The following is a 16,986-nucleotide window of genomic DNA, read 5'->3' as shown; positions in this document are numbered from 1 at the left end:
GGGTTCCTCATCACTGCCCTGCTTGGAGCAGGACTGGTCTGGAATTTGAATCTGCATGACAAACAGGAGGAGCTGGCTGCTCGCCTGTACCCAAGAAAGGCGGGGTGGGGGTGGGGGGGGTGGGGGTGGGACTGGAGGACAGTCGAAAATCCTTTCACTGGAGTCTTACACCACACACGGAAAGAATCATCCTAATGGGTTACCATGTCCTTTTGTGGGAAGACAGCAACCATGCAATCCTTCAGGAAGCTAGTGGTTCCTTGCAAGTGCGCGCTGACAAATACCAGCCAGTAAGGGTATGTGTGGCATACTGGCAAGGAGCACGGCTTGTAAAATAATGGTTGCCGACTTGAAAGATTGGCCACGGCTGTTGTATCCTTGGGCAAGGTACTTAACCTGAATTGCCTCAGAAAATACCCAGGTGTGTAAGTGACTAACATAAAAAATTGTGAGCTCTGCAAGCCACCCTTCTTAAGAGGATCTGCTAAGCAGAACGTAGAGGAATGCAGCGGTGAGTTAAATCTTCCTCTATGCCGAAAGTGTCTTCGATTCAAGAGCAACAGCTTCTATCCTCATAAATCAAGAAAATGCTGCCGTCTGGAGGAGTGGCTAAAGGACTGAGCTCTGCCAGAGAGCTGTGGGTTTGACTCTCGGATGAGATGCTGTGGTTGTACCCATGGGCCAGGAATGTCTTTTCTTGCTGACTGCAACTCTCCAGGAGAAGCTTTTACCTCTCCTGACTGGCAGCATCTGAGACTCCGCTTCAACAACCAAGTCAAAGTCCAAGACAGCGGTCACAGGCAGCATAGTGAGAATGAAGTAAGGAATTGGATCTCGGAACCAGGCCTGGCTGTTTCACTTCTCTGTTGACAACTCACATGAACCCAGTTTAAAACTACCAGTGACCTCAATAGGCCTCTCCCAGTGTCCTTTCTGGCCCATGTACAGGGCCACATGTGGCCTTTTCCAAAAGTAAGTGTACCAGCAGAAACAATGGTAGCCATATAGTCCAGTCTGAAGCACCTTAAATCCTCTCAGTGTGTCTGTGGATCTGGTATCATGCTATGCAGTTGACAGCTCTTATGTGACGATGATGGGTGGGGTTGGGGGGGGGCACTATTGAGGAGAAACTGAAGAACTGTCAGCACTCTGATTAGAAGATGACAATGCATTCAGTCTTAGAATTCAGGCCCAATCCCACAAAGCAGGGCCTCAAATGCCAGTCCAGTTCTTGGGTTGGAACCTCATTTGGGGTCCCACTCTCAAAATGGGGTCTAAACGCCACATACATTTGTGCTATTTTAAAAAAAAAAAAAAAAAAAAACATATAATTGTATCTCTAATGAAACACGATGCTCCTCCTTTGAGCCAACAGTGGCCAGTTTGAAGAATATTGCATGACACGCAGTTAAAGTTTTATTGTTCCAATATCCATTCATCCCACTCCCTAAACTCAACCAACATCAGCTCTTCAATAGGGTGGTACTCTGTGTAGAGACATAAACAAATTAATATTATAGCCATATTAAACTGCTCCATAGCCAGAGGGACTGTTCCTTCTGGAAGTCCTCCTTTCGAAGAGGAGGTTTTCTCATCAGCAGACCAGTAAAACTGAAGATTCTGAGGAGAAGCATGAAGTAGCAGCACAGCATTCACACAGACTACCCCCCCAAAACAATAAAAAATAAACACCATGGCAACCCGGCCAAACTGTCAGAACAAAAGGATGCGATTCCCCAAGAACCGGCTGTAATTTAGCCAGCGGTTTGAAGCGTTCCTCCCCATCTGCCATAGGCAGCCACAGTTTATATCAAAGTGAATGTGGCGTTTAGTCAGACGGCTCGATACGCCACAGCAAACCAGGCCGCAGCAAATGTGCCTCACGTTGTTCCGGCAGTGGATACGGAGGGGGATACTCATCTCGAAAATATGTTGAGGGCGTCTTCTACTGGTCACCGCCTTTCATTACCTCCTGAACACCCGTCTCTCAGAATTGTACTTGGGTTTACCCGACCTGAATCTCCTGGTTGGACCGACTGCACTGTCAGTACTTGTTTCCAATACACTGCTAATCTTATAGTCCACAGCTCCTATTATGAGTCATATTGGATGTGTTACCTTAGGGATTTGTGTATAGGCTAACTGTGGAAGACTGTGCTGTTGTCTTGCTTGGTTTAAACATGCAGACAGTTGTGGAAGACAGCTCTGTGTTATCTCCTAGGCAGTAGTGTGTTTTGCTACTGGTTGTGCTGTACTTGCCTATTCCCAATTTGTAGTGTGGGCCATATGTTCCAGCGCTCTGTAAATCACTGTGGAAGGGCCTCTGCCAGATAAATAAGTTATAATCAGTGTTGCTGAAGTGTGTGACTCAGTCTGCTGCTCTCTTGGAGAGAACCGATCTAAAATGAATTAATCAGAACAAGATTTCCTTGTTTATTTTTAAGAAGTGTTTTTACTGATTGAAATAATATAGCACACGTTTGAAATGCTGTCCTGAGTGCTTCTTTCTAGAAGGTTCTGTGGGTTACAGTACATGTAAAAAGAATGAAAGAGTCTACTCACAACAGTTATAATGGCATGCAGAAGTGACCAAATCCATCTGGTGCATAACTGTCATTTTTATATGTATGTGTAAGTGTACTATAAACAACCCAAGATCTTACATTAAGTATAAAACTTTGGACATAAAAGTAAGCATTTACCTGCATTTCCTGGCTTTGAGTCTCATACAGCATTACAAGCTAATATGTAATACTTTTGTTCTTTTAAAGCCATGGGTATCCAGGTTTTAAAAGAAGATATCAAAGCTAATATTTATCATTAGGGCTAACTTGATGTAAATATGCAAATGTTGATTTCAGGATTGAAAAGCTAATGTCAAAAATCAATTCTGAAATTTCAAGACCAGTGTTGATGCGACTGGTCAGAAACGGATTCGAGAACTCCAGCCTTGACGAGAGGACTAATATGGATTTGGTCATCTTGCGAGTTTGTGCCAGGTGGGTTTGGATCATTGGTGAGAACGCCGAATGCAGCGGAAAACAGAAGGAGGTGTCCGGTGCCAACGGGCACCTGGGTGCACACATGTTGTTTACCCGCAGACCGGGACATCTGATCTGGGGAGATGAAAGGGGTTTTTTGGTGTTTTACACCCCCAGATGTTGGGCTCGCTCTTTCCATTTTGCCGGGATTAGCTCATGCAGCTCTTTAACCCGATCCGCTGTCATCGGGCCCTGGCGCGGGCTGCCCCGGCTCTGGCATCAATTAGTACGCGACAGCAAGCTGGATCCGTACGCCGGGAGAGGCCCGCTCCTCAGCCTGACGGCGCAGGTGCGGCCGCTCTGGCACCTTCGCCGAGCTCCGTTTTTAACTACCCCCTCTCTTTTTTTTTCCAATCTGTTATGTCAAGTCTTCGTGAAGTCCGCGGTCAGAGCCGCGCTCGGTTTGATTTCGCAGCTGATTGTTGGGAATTGGGCTGGAACCTAGAATTTGGAGGCGTTATCTGACACGCAGATGTGCGTGTCTGCCCCCCTCCCCCCTCCCTCCCCCGCTCCTTCTCTCTGGCCCTTTTGCACTGCTCTCTCAGTGACTGGTGTTATGGATTCCCAATGCGGGAACTCTTACTCAAAGTTCCCTCGACTTGGCAGAGTGTTCGGATGTTCTGAGCAAACAAGTGTTTGTAGCTGCAAGGCTGATTTCTCGCACGTGTGAGTGCAAGTGCACATGGAATTATTGGGGAGCCAAGGCCAAACTGTAATTAAGCCCTCCTAGCTGATGACAGACCACAGACCCTCACACAGTGGAAGTGACTTTTCTTTCTCATGCTTTGACAGGGTCCTTTCTTACCTATAGAACAGGATGAGCTTAGTGGGATACATTAATGGTTTGATAGATAGTCATTCTGGGTATGGATTGGGCATCATGATTGGTTGGATACACTAGGATCTGGCTCTTAAAGACTGACATGTGTCAGATATTGCTTGTTCCCCCTCATTAAGCCTGAGGCTACACTGCTGGGTCTGGAAATAATATCTCCATTTCAAAGCAAAAGCCCCAGTACAGGGTTTATGCACTACTGTTGGCTGTCTGCACACGAATGCAAATATGCTAGTAATGTATATCAATGACTCACATGCTTGAACCAATCATAGTGCTTCACTATGGAAGTGTTTTGATTAGTTCGTGTGAGTCAGTGATTGACAGCCCATGATAGTTCACGCACATTCTCCCATGACTCAGGATTTGAAAGTCTTTATCTAATGAAGACTGCATAAATCGTGCCTTCCGTTTCTTGTTTTAAATAATATAATAAATAATGGAAATCCTGGAGGCCACAACAAAGTGCAAACAATATTTCCTTTTCACTTTTGCCAAGCAGTTGCAGATCAACAGATGCATTTATGCAGTCAGTCTTTGTACATTCGTTTGAAAGGCACTTCATTCAGAAAAAAAAAATATCTTACAAACTCATGTCATCCATGAATATAGCTGTATCTGTACTTTACCAATTGAAGTTAAATGCCTTGCTCAAGGATACAGCAGTGGTTTGGTCCCTGGGATTAGAACCAATGACCTTTGGGTCCAGACTCCAGTGTTCTGCCCACCACGGTCCACACTTCTGTTTAATGCTAAACTTCCATCTGATTGAATTTTGGCAGAATAATGCTCTCCCACTCCTCCAAAGACACTACCACAGAGCCATGAAGCCTGGCTCGTCGGCTGGCCAGTGAATACTGTTTGGTCTGCCGCAATTAGTAGCTCAGACAGTCCGAGCTCTGACAGACTCATTTTCCCAATTAGAATGTCCCAAGAAGACCCCGTGTGTCTTTCACTCTCCCTCCCTTTTTTCCCCTTGCTTTTCTTTGCGTCTTTCTTTTCTTTCGACTGGACGCGTTCCACCCCCTTTCCCCCGGGCTGATGTGTTTTGCGTGTCTCTATAATGTTTCTTTTTTTATGGGGGTGGCCACCCGACGACTTATGGCATCACTGGACTGGAACTGGGGGGGGGGGGGGGGGGGACGTGCGGCACAGAGCAGGAATGTGGTTGAGGGAAGTGCCAGTGGGAGGGTGTGCGGAGGGTGGGGCCTCTTCAAGAGGCTGGGTCTTTTTTCCCAATAGGGATCTGACTGCCCCTTATATGGAATACTATGGTGTGTGTCACAGCTGTGTGTTTGTTTAAACACCTTACTTAAACTGTGCCAGTACAGGGGTGTGTGTGAATGTGTGTATGGGGGTAGGAGGGGTGACTTCTATTGCCCAGTTTTTTTTTTCTTTCTGTCATTCTGTTCTGTGTGAGTTAAAGTAAGCTTGGCATGTCTCCTGGAGCCTTTGAGCACTGAACAAATGAGTAAGAAAGTGCTGATGCAGAGGGAACTCTAGCTGGGTCATGGAGGATTTGCGTGACAAATAAGCGCTCTCCGTGGCCAGTGCGACGTAAGCAGACATCACTGCGTCCCAAACAACATTTTTGCTCACTTGCCCCCAGTGCTCTTCCAGATGGCACCATGTCAGACAGAAGTTTCCCAAATAGGAAAGAGGAACATTTACTTGCCTATGATTTCTCCCTTTGATCGAGGCCCAGTCCAGAACCATCCCCTAGCCAGTTGGTTATTTGGTAATAGCTCCACATAACCCTGTGATTGTCAAGGTGGAGGTTCTGCCATGTTTCTTACACTCGTCAAGCCCTTTTAGATCTGTGACGGACAACCATGAAGGGCCAATGAGAGGGGATTATGGGCTGGTTCTGTTTTGGGTGTGCGCTTCGGATTGGTCAGAGATCCTATAGTTCCTTTTTGTCTGACACTCTTAAAGTATTTGCTTGCATGAGATCATTCTTTGTGAATTTTACTGCATGGAAAAGTCCCCATTTCACGGTACTGAATTTTACCATTTTACCACACAATTACAAAACACTGGTCCCATCAGGTGGAGTGGTTTTATTTACACGCGACCAGAAATTGTGACAAACAGCTTCAGTGATGGCTGGATTTCAGTGCTCAAACCGACTGGTATCACCTGGATATTTTTATCTTATTAACAAACAGCACCCTTTGCTGCAAGTTTAGCAAGCCCACTGACTCCAATACCAATTATAGGCAAAGTAACATTTTGGTTGTTACAGTGCTAAAAATGGACGATTGTTGGGAGACGGCATCTAGAATTGAAGTAATATTTTCATTCCTTCAAAAGTGTTTAGTTTTTTTCTTTTCTGCATTTAGCATTACTTCTGTGGAATTTCCAATAAAAGGGACTGAGCATAAGAGAGTGTAATATTTAAAAATGTGTGTTAAAACACACTTTCAGATTTGTGATAATTGGCTAATGAGTAGCTTGGTCCAAAACCGTTAATTCACAAGTTCAGTTTTATGAGTTTACTGAAGCACACAGTAATGTAGCAGTATCATCCCTGTTAATATTACAGTTCCAACGTGATTTCCAGATGTCACAGTTTCCACCGGTTCATTTAGAATTGTGTGTATGGACTCATTCACTTACACCTCCCTTGTCCACTCATACTGGGACGCAGCCATGTTCCCTGGCCCTGTCTCCCACACCAGACGCCCTCAAAGCTGCAGGTCCTTGGTTTTATATCAGAGCAAAAAAAAAAAAAAAAACACACAAAAGGACAGAAGGCCTGCAGCGCCCCTCAAAAGAGAATGGTAGCCAACTTCACTAACAAAAAAAGTCAAAGAACGATAAAAACGAATAAACTGCAATGAAGCAATAAAAAGCAAAAGCGTGAAAACAGGCTAAGAGAGTTGGGGTTTATGGTCGAGTGTGTGTGTGCTTTTAATGGCGTTTGTGTTTTTCCATTTGTGAAATCTGATAGCAGTATACTTTTGTAATTAATGGCTACCCTGTTGGTAAGCACGCGATGGGAAGGTCACGCTAGACCCCTGTGTTTTCAACTTCGTTTCTCTCACAGGAAGTCCTGCTTATGAGCTTAATCTGAAATGGGTTACGGACGAGTGTTGAGAAGCGAAAGCCAATGGCTTATGGGAGTAAACAACGAGCAGCATAATGGTTTTGTTAGATTAATGTGCCATTTGCTGACATTTGGACAATACGCTAAAAGTAAACCGTTTAAAAATGCTCTGCTCGAGAAAACCACATCTCGAGGAGCCAGAATGAAAGGCGAAGCCAAACGAGAAGTGCAACCTTAGTGTTGTTTTCAGAGGGAGAAGAAAAGAGCGCTTGTGTTTTGCAACTACTGCAGCCTTTCGATTGTTTAAAAATCCAATGGTTGACTTCATCTGTTGTTACCATGCCCAGTTTAAACAAACCTGACCAGCTTTTGCAGTCCAGTCATAAACTGAGAACGTTTGAAGAAGGAAAAGATATGAAAACCAGCTCTGAAAGTTTGTTTTTTTTTTCTGGCAGGGAAGAGGACTATAACATGTAACTTCCAGAAAGAGGTTGTTAACCTTGAGAGGGGATTAATTAAAACAAAAGCCTTACTTTCAGTGAAGATATTTCTGCTTCTTTGCTGACTAAAATTTTGTTATTGACTTTCAACCTTTTTCAGTGAAATTAGATCTTCATTTTGCTGTACTGTCTGTATGGCATTATTGGCTTAACTATCAGTTGCAATCTTTGATTCACAATCAATAAGCTTCATGGCACACATGTAGGCTTTTGTGGGGCTAACAAGACGTTGTATGATGTCACACCTAGTCAATCGTTCATTCTTTCTTACTACATGGGTCTTCCTCTGACTGGTTCTTTCAGCCTGCTTTTGGTCAATCAGTCAATCAATCATTCATCATCAACGAATCAAATTAGCGCACACACAATTTCCCCAGACGTTTCTGGGGCCGTAACAGAGGGATCTCTTGTGGCACCAACGGATGTCTCACCTCCCCGTCACACAAGAGTTTCACTGCCGACACTGGAAATCCCAGAGCAGGGGCTGCATTGTATCCACCAATTAGAAAACAGTGGTTGGAAGGTGTCCCGGCAGAGTTCTGAGGTTTTTATGACCTCCTTTTACTGATGGCTTATATGTCCTCGACTACTATTGGGCATAAATCTCTGAAATGAGACCGGCTGGAAAGACAGCACTGTAGGGTTCTCTCTCCCAGTTTGGGTTGGGGGGAGAATCCATGCCAGCGAATTATAAACTCCAAATACCACAACCGGGACATAGTCCAGAGTCTCTGGGCTGAATATAAAAATAGATATTTTTCATTAAAAAGTTGTGCAGGGTGTTGTGGCGTTTACTGAGTGGAAATGACCTGAATGCACCCCTAAAGAGGAATCAATCATTTTAAACTAGACACATCTCATACACATAAGGTTTCTTCCTGTTAATTAGGGAGTTTTTTCCTTGCCACTGTTGCCATAGGCTTGCTCTCAGGGGGTCTCAGGCCCGTTAACAATGTAAAGCTGATTTGTGACAACTTGTGTTGTAAAAAGCACTACACGAATAGAATTGAATTGAATTGAATTGAACATAACCCTTTGAATCATTATTATATCACCATGTCTGTTTTCAGCACTTCAGTTTAGGTTTTCTTTAGGTTTAGCTCAAACGAGCGATGAGCACAAAGTATATGTTCACTTTAACTGACTGTGTTCATAAGCTGCACTGAAGTATCTGTTTGCTCAGTGGATTCCTCTGTCCAAACAGCTGCGCTTAGGTCTAATTATCTTCAGATCCAAGGTGCTCATTGCCAGGAATATGTGCCTTGGATCTGAAGATACGAAGACCTAAGAACAGCTTCACATAATGCTCCGTGCATTTTCGATAAACTTTGCTCTTTTTTTGGTTTGTAGTTCTGTAATTTACATCCTGCATAATAATTTAAACAGCCAGATGCTACCTAAAGTGAGCTGAAACTGGCAGGATACCCACCAAAATACCCAGCGAAAGACCCACTCAAGATTCACATCCTCTAGCTACAAATTTTGATTCCTCAGCACTATTGTATGCTTCCCACTTCTTTGTGAATTCAAAAATTGAAGACCCACTGAATAAATATATCCTTTGCCCCCTCTCCCCCTCTCTCTCCAGACTCGGATCTGAGCATGCGCACAGTGAGCACGCCCAGCCCCGCCCTCATCCTGCCCCCTGGCTCCTCCCCCCTGCTGCCCCCAGTCCTGTCCAATGGCTCTTCCACCTCCTCCTCCTCCGTCACCGGGGAGACCGTGGCCATGGTGCATGCCCCTCCAGCTGGCCTGCTCCGCCTCCAGTCCCGGCCCCGCCCCCTGAAGGACCAGCTTGCGCCGATCGACCTCCTGCCGGACCACGCCTTCCTGCAGATCTTCTCCCACCTGCCCACCAATCAGCTGTGCCGCTGTGCGCGGGTCTGCCGGCGCTGGTACAACCTGGCCTGGGACCCGCGGCTCTGGCGGAGCATCCGGCTGACGGGCGACCTGCTCCACGCCGACCGCGCCCTGCGGGTGCTGACGCGCCGGCTCTGCCAGGACACGCCCAACGTGTGCCTGACGCTGGAGACGGTGGTGGCGAGCGGCTGCCGGCGGCTCACCGACCGCGGCCTGCTCACCGTGGCGCAGTGCTGCCCGGAGCTGCGCCGGCTGGAGGTGGCCGGCTGCTACAACGTCTCCAACGAGGCCGTCTTCGAGGTGGTGTCCCGCTGCCCCAACCTGGAGCACCTAGACGTCTCAGGTGAGCGGCCTGGCTCCGATTGCCCCACAACAACCAGACATCCACCCCTCTCTGCCATTTACATTGCATTATATTATTGTAATTTAACAGATACTCTTATCCAGAGCGACTTACATACATCTAGGTTACAATTTTATCAATTTATACAGCTGGATATTTACTTAGGCAAGTGTGGGTTAATTGCCTTTCCCAAGACTACAGCAATAGTGCTACAGTGGGGAATTGAACCAGCAACATTTTGGTTATGAGCCCTGCTCCTTACCGCTGTGCCACACTGCTGCCCGTTTGCTGCCTGTCCTTGTGCTACACGCTCTTCTGACCCTGAGGAACTCATTCACCTTTTAGTAAGTCTCTCGTAACTCATTTGGCTTCTGATCCCCTCGCTGTCGTCCCAGCCACAGCACTGCACAAACACCCAGCCGCAAATGACCAGTTTCATTGGCGTTTATGCCACATTAGTGCGCTGCTGTGTCCAACAGCGTTCCATTTCGAGGAATGTCTTCCTAGCTTGTTTTAGGTTACAAAGAACTCGCAAACTGACACCACCATGTCTACTCTGCACAGTCAATCATAGCGAGACTGCTGTAAAAAAATATGAATGTTTTTACCAGCTTTGTAGGAATTTTCATGCCACAGTAGTTGTGTTTTGTCATTCACAGACATCAATCTCAACACTATTTATACTGGTGTACCAGCGCTGTATGTCAAAACTGAGCTATTGAGTATCTGTAAATGTCACTGTAAACCACAAAGCATCAGCAGACTCCAAATTCAGTACTTTCAGAATCAACGGGCAGACGTGTTATACGAATTCTTCTTCAAATTGTCCATATCGGAGTCCAATCGCAGTGAAAATCCAGAGCAACATGGACTCCAGGAGTCAAATGTCAGCTCATCATTCTAGACACGCAGCAGAATTGCTGAGCTTATATATCATTCCAAGACATCAGGGATATTTCTCCTCCTAGACTAATTCCTAGTAATCCCGGTTTCCTCCCTAAACTGGGAAACATATTAGAGGTGCTGGGAGCCTCTGCCAGTCTTTGACTTCTCAGAAGAAAGGGAAGGCTTACCTTGAGACGAACCTGGTTCCTGGCTTCAAGGAGAGGGGGCACCGGTCTGTTGTGCTCATTAGGACAGAGACGCTACCACAGTGACAGCAACGATGTAGTGGAACTGATGAAACTCTGTGAACAAGAAAGGCAAAAAGAATCCTACCCATTTGTTTTAGAAACAACCATAATTGTTTATTATGGTGGCACTCTTAAGCAATCAGTGAGAGAAAACTTATGCCTATCAAATGAAACAAAGAGGGATTTCTGTCTGGGCATCTAGAAGTAAGGCCTAAGATTCAGAGTACTCAAACTGTGTTTAAAACTGCTCCCTCCATCCCTCCCAGCAGTGCTGATCTGAGACCAGCGCTCAGCACTTCAGTCACTGCTGTTACTCAGTGAACACTCAATCAGTACTATTCCCTGATCAGTGGCGGTGTGGGGAGAAGGGATCAAGGGATCTGGAACGCAGCTAATCAGGGAAACGGCACTGCTGCTCCTCCAGGCCTTTTCCTGGGGTTTTTATTTCTGACTTCCTGCCCTCAGCTTCCTGTTCGACTTGTTTTTCTCTCTGGGAATCGTGCTCTCCAGCTGCAGTCCCTCTGTAGCTCAGCTCTCCTCCTCTGACTAATCTTTTTTATGTGCGCATGCATGCAACAAACCCTCCCTCTGTCGGGTGACATCACGCATGTGTTGTTTTACCAATTTCATCCCTTACAAGCAGACACCCCCCCCCCCGGCTTCCTGGTTTTATAGGGCTAGCAGGCCGAGTGAGAAAGAGCCAACACCTTTTGAAGTAGTCTCTCAACACCCAAAGTGTTTAACATCCCTGTTATAATGTAACCTCCTTCCCGAAGAATCTCGGTGTGAACGTTTCAGATGGCGCAATAAAAGAAGGGTGCAGGAAAACCGAAACCTTTTCAATAGGCCAGATGCAATTACATCACAGGTCCACCGCGACAGCGCGGGACTTTATGAACCAATGAAGAGCGACAGGTAAAAGAAACATCTGGAGATTTTTACCTCCGCCCTCCCCCCCCTCCCTTGAAAACACAAGATCCCAGAGGAGTGTGGTGCATGCACGCTCCCCACAGTCAGTAATTTTCTGCTTCCATATTCCGCGGTGGAGCCCCCTGTTTTGTGTTAGCGGGCGTTTCAGCGGCTGAGCTTAACGATCCTGACGCGGCCGATGCAAAATACGCTCCTATTATTCAAACCGTTCGAGGAACAATAACCAGCATAATAGAGTCTTTGTTTTCTTTGGTCTGCAAAAGAGCGTAACGCTACTGGGATCAGAGTGTTGAATTATTCAGAGCGCCTGCTTTTACAAGCGCTAAGCTATGAACGATCTCGGTTTTGGAGAGGTATACATCACTGAGCCGCAACATATGAGACACCCAAAGAGGGAATCCTCTTTGTTCTCCCTGTTAAACACAGCTGTATGGGGTGGTGGTTCAAACCATGGACTCCCACCAACCTCAGGGTTACAGTTAGCAATTCAGGTTAAAATGCTGTTGTACTCTCAACAAAATAAATTCAGCCGAATTACTAGTTAACAGAACTGCTCAGCTGCACTAATCAGTAGGCAACGTCATTTGTAAACAGTGAGAGTGAACCTGTATACATTAGGCCGCCACACAAATAAGCCATGTGTATTTAGAACTAACTACAATCTAAATAAAATGTTCTAAATAACATTCCAAACTGCCGTACACCTGTCTTACACTATTTATGTAGCAGACACTTCTATTCAGAGATATTTACATAACTGACATTTTTCTAATTATACAGCAGGACATTCACAAAATTGATTCAGGTCAAGTGCCTCGATCATAATGGAATTTGATAATCTGATGTGTTTATCAGGGAAAAAAAACACTTGAACTGAATTGTGAGTCCAAGAACTCCCGAACGTCTTGCATTTTAAACTGGTTGCCTCTGTTCGTAAGGGTCTGTCTGGAAGGCTACGACAGCAGTTCCCACCTGGGAATCGAACCAGCCACGTTCTGGTTTTGAACCATGCTCCCACTACACCTCACATAACCTTGCTGGCTCACATTTTTCAGCACGCACTTGCAAGAAAGGACTTTGCTTACTTACTGAAGGATTGTATAGCTTTTTTCTCCCCGCAAAAGGACATGGTGACCATTACGCCATACTATATGTGGAGGCAGTTTTTTGCAGACTTCCTGCCACTCACCCCTGCCCTCCTCTGTCCCCCAGGCTGCTCGAAGGTGACCTGCATCAGCCTGACGCGGGAGGTGTCGCTCAAGCTCCTGCCCATGCACGGCCAGCAGATCTCCATCCGCTACCTGGACATGACGGACTGCTTCGCCCTGGAGGACGAGGGCCTGCACACCATCGCGGCGCACTGCACCCAGCTGACGCACCTCTACCTGCGCCGCTGCGTGCGGCTGACCGACGAGGGCCTCCGCTACCTGGTCATCTACTGCCCGTCGGTGCGCGAGCTGAGCGTCAGCGACTGCCGCTTCATCAGCGACTTCGGCCTGCGCGAGATCGCCAAGCTGGAGGGCCGCCTGCGCTACCTGAGCGTGGCGCACTGCGGCCGCATCACCGACGTGGGCGTGCGCTACGTGGCCAAGTACTGCAGCCGGCTGCGCTACCTCAACGCCCGCGGCTGCGAGGGCCTGACGGACCACGGCCTGGAGCACCTGGCCAAGAGCTGCCCCAAGCTCAAGTCGCTGGACATCGGCAAGTGCCCGCTGGTGTCGGACGCCGGGCTGGAGCTGCTGGCGCTCAACTGCTTCAACCTGAAGCGGCTCAGCCTCAAGTCGTGCGAGAGCATCACGGGCCGGGGGCTGCAGGTGGTGGCGGCCAACTGCTTCGACCTGCAGCTGCTCAACGTGCAGGACTGCGACGTGCCGCTGGAGGCGCTGCGCTTCGTCAAGCGCCACTGCAAGCGCTGCGTCATCGAGCACACGAACCCCGCCTTCTTCTGAGTGCGTGGGGGCGGGGACGGGGCGGGGCCATGGACAGGGGCAGGGCAGAGAAGGAGACCGGTTTAATATCCCCGTCTTTGATCTTTTTACACTTTTCATGATGGGGGGGGTGTTTGGTTGGTGGGGGGGGCAGGGCACTGAAGATTCATATGGGAAAGGTGTGCAATACTTGCTTTTTTATTTGCATGGTTGGCAAAAATGCTATTGTTTTGGGACCACTTCCACAACACACTAGTATTTATGTATGTATTTTTCCAATGACTTTCTTCATCAGGCTTTGCCTTTAAGTTAATTCTTTTCTTCTCCCTCCACAGACTGTGTCGGAACTGTCCAAGAATGAAACAATTCTGAAAACAATGCACCTCAAGTAGAAAACAGCCATAACATCCTTATATCAATTATAAGGAAGATGCAAATAAAGGCATTGTAATTAAGACACACATCATTTTTTACTTAATCTGTGGCAGCCATGTTTTTTTCTGCTCTCCGGCGACATATTTGTACAGTCTTATATCTTTACGCAGCAACACAATGCAATACTCTTGATTTGCTACTTAACTGATTTGCATAATTAAATCACCGAAAGGTTCTGTTACCTTCACAACAAAGGACCAATTAATCTGCAGATTAGCATTTTGCAACTGTTACAAGATAGTTCCAGACACAAATCTTCAAGCAAGTAATATGAAAAGTGTCAAAACGATCACTGATGTAACGTGGCATCTTATTACTTTGACATGATTGAATTAGGGAAAATGTAGATTAAATTTGGACATTTTGACTTGGCTCATTCAGAGTGGACCCCCAGCAGTGCGTTACAATAATAAAGGGTTTTGCTGTAATTATACCTGTTGTTGTACTGTGCTAGAGTTCTTAGCGGACAGAACTGAATAGTGACCGAGCAACAATGATGAACACTGCATACGGGGACATTTAAACCGTTTCACCGATTGTTCTTTTTGCTTTGTTATCACTAATGACTGACCATATGTCGAAAAACATGAGATTATGGGTCAAAATCTTAGGCCTCCCCAAACTTCTTAAGTCACTCAAGGTGTGAAATTCCGTTTCTGAATCATTTACATTCCATGCTAGAACTCCGTGCTACTTGCTAACCATTGTTAATATTTTCCTATGGTCGATTTTATATTGTGTTTTTTTTGTTTGTTTTGTTTGGTTTGGGTTGCTTTAGGAAGCCCTGTACAGTCTCACTTTTGTTACGAAGACTTGTGTATCTTTGCTGTTACAGCACGCTTCAGACAATCACGTTCTCAATGTGCTGAGTGCACGCGACGGTGTTCTGGTGGTTTGGATTACGAAGAGCAGTGTTTGAGATTCTCCGGTCAGTATCCTCTGACATGAGGGCGATGTTTGATATGTATGATGAAATGTCTAGGAACCAAATAAAAAGAAGACCCGGCTGAACCGTGTTGCCTTGGAGACAGGTTTGCAGATGTTATCCTAATAAAAGTCATTGAAACCTACCGCTTGGTCCTCACTGAACTCTCATTCTTTTGACGCAAGAAAGACTTGAGAAGTAATCTTCTTTGTATTTCACATTATATTTAACGTTATCAAACTTTAACATAACCAGACTTGTCTCTTGGTTCGACTGTTATAGAGTATCTATTAAGTTACACTGCAGTGAAATGATTAGGTAGAATGCAAAAGGGTCATTTAGGAAATACAAGGTATCTAGATTTAAGATTTTAGATTTAGAATAAAAAAAACAATTTTTGGTCATATCACAGGAAGAATAGGTGTACTTTGCTATAGTTTTTTTTTGGGGGGGGGGGGGGGGGCGGGGTAGCGGGGATGGGGGTTCTGGGAGTTAATTAGGCTAAAGGAAGCTACTGGTCGACCAATTTAACTGCATCAGTGCTGGATTTCCTTTAAAAGGTGTTACACCCTACAACACATCTGGAACTCTTTAAAAACACCTCAGACCACACATTGAGTAGATTAAGCTGAAACAAAATCCCAAGAGTTTAAAAAAATCACCTACCAACTGTTGCAAATAGTCTCTTGGCAAAGGAAAGTTATGAATAAGTGATCAAATGGTAGGTTTCGTTTTTTTTCCTAAATTCCAGCCATTACTGCTATTCAACACCCAAACAGGTACACAAATAGCCTTGAATAGCAGTTGAGTACTCTCCAGTGCTAAAATATACAATAAACTAAATGTGTATTAAGCTTTATCCAAGAACAACAAGCTGCAAGTTCCATTTGCTGTCTTTGAAATCAGTAGTACAGGTTGCAGTGTGCAGTTTCTTTTATTTCCACAAGAGGGCAAAATTATACAAAATATTCCTAGGTGTTCCAAGCACGAGGCCATAGATGACACTGTATTCCGTCTGTCATTTTAAAGCTTTTGTGAGTTCATCTCACAGGGAATAAACTTCTAGTGCGGAAAAAAAGTGTTCTCTTATGAGCAGTGAATATGAGCAATTTAAATAAATGAAATTTCATAAACTGCAGTAATTTTAGTTCCATCCAAGAGGCAATATGCAGTATATTACCTTTTTAATTTGTTCTGTGCCACATGAATTAAATTCATCCCAATGCCAGTATTATAGTCAATGATGTTTTAATTACCAATGTTCACAAAACTATAATATATTCTATAATGAAATTTTCATGTGTAAAAACTGAAACATGTACTTTTCACCAACTAGCAGCGAAAGTCAAGCAGTTAATGCACATATCAATTACATTACATTACATTTTCATTACATATAGGATTCAAAGATTGCACCTTGCATCTGGGATCACTGTGACATCACTGAGGTCTGGAGGTGTGGTCACTTTGGCATCACTGAGATCACACTGAGGTGTGATGTCATGCAGGAAGAGATCCAAAGTGCTGTTCGTGTTAACGATGTCATGGTGTCATGCTCTACAAACCACATCCCACTTCATGTCTTGTCTTGGGTCCCAGAACAATTTTGTGTCACATCAAAGAGTCATCCAACACCCAAGAAAGGACTTGGCTGTCCTGTATAGGCATTGCAACGTGCCTCTAGTCTAGTGTATCTTGGCTGACTGGCATGACTGTCATCCCAAGAACACCACACTGCCATGCAAAAATGACCTTTCACATTCACTGCTCAGCCAATGAGATATGCCTTTCGAGGAACACATTGAGCATGCAAGTGGCACAATGATACACACTGTGACATTTGCGTGCTCAGTGTCTTGAGCGGTCAGAAGCCTGAGCTGTACGGCCCAGGTGCAATCCTACCTGTCTCATCTGCTGACAGTGACATGGAGCCCACAGTGGCAGAACAAATTGGCTTTGCTCCATTGGGCTTAGGCGTGGGCAAGTCAGACAGGGTTTCCTTGTCTC

At 45.6% G+C, this 16,986-nt stretch overlaps 1 protein-coding gene across 1 annotated transcript in view; it reads left to right on the top strand.

Moving 5' to 3' along the window:
* fbxl7 (F-box and leucine-rich repeat protein 7) overlaps nucleotides 1-13,754 on the top strand; it is a 67,730-nt gene extending 53,976 nt beyond the window's left edge. The window contains exons 3-4 of the mRNA XM_036519279.1: nucleotides 9,014-9,628; nucleotides 12,904-13,754. Coding sequence (XP_036375172.1) covers nucleotides 9,014-9,628; nucleotides 12,904-13,640 — 1,352 coding nt within the window. The 3' untranslated portion in view covers nucleotides 13,641-13,754. The remainder of the gene's footprint in view (nucleotides 1-9,013; nucleotides 9,629-12,903) is intronic.
* The last annotated feature ends 3,232 nt before the right edge of the window (nucleotides 13,755-16,986 follow it).

Source organism: Megalops cyprinoides, chromosome 24 (assembly GCF_013368585.1).
Source record: "Megalops cyprinoides isolate fMegCyp1 chromosome 24, fMegCyp1.pri, whole genome shotgun sequence".
NCBI lineage: Eukaryota > Metazoa > Chordata > Actinopteri > Elopiformes > Megalopidae > Megalops > Megalops cyprinoides.
Note: the sequence above shows the minus strand (reverse complement) of the source record. Positions and strands in the feature narration are given on the sequence as shown.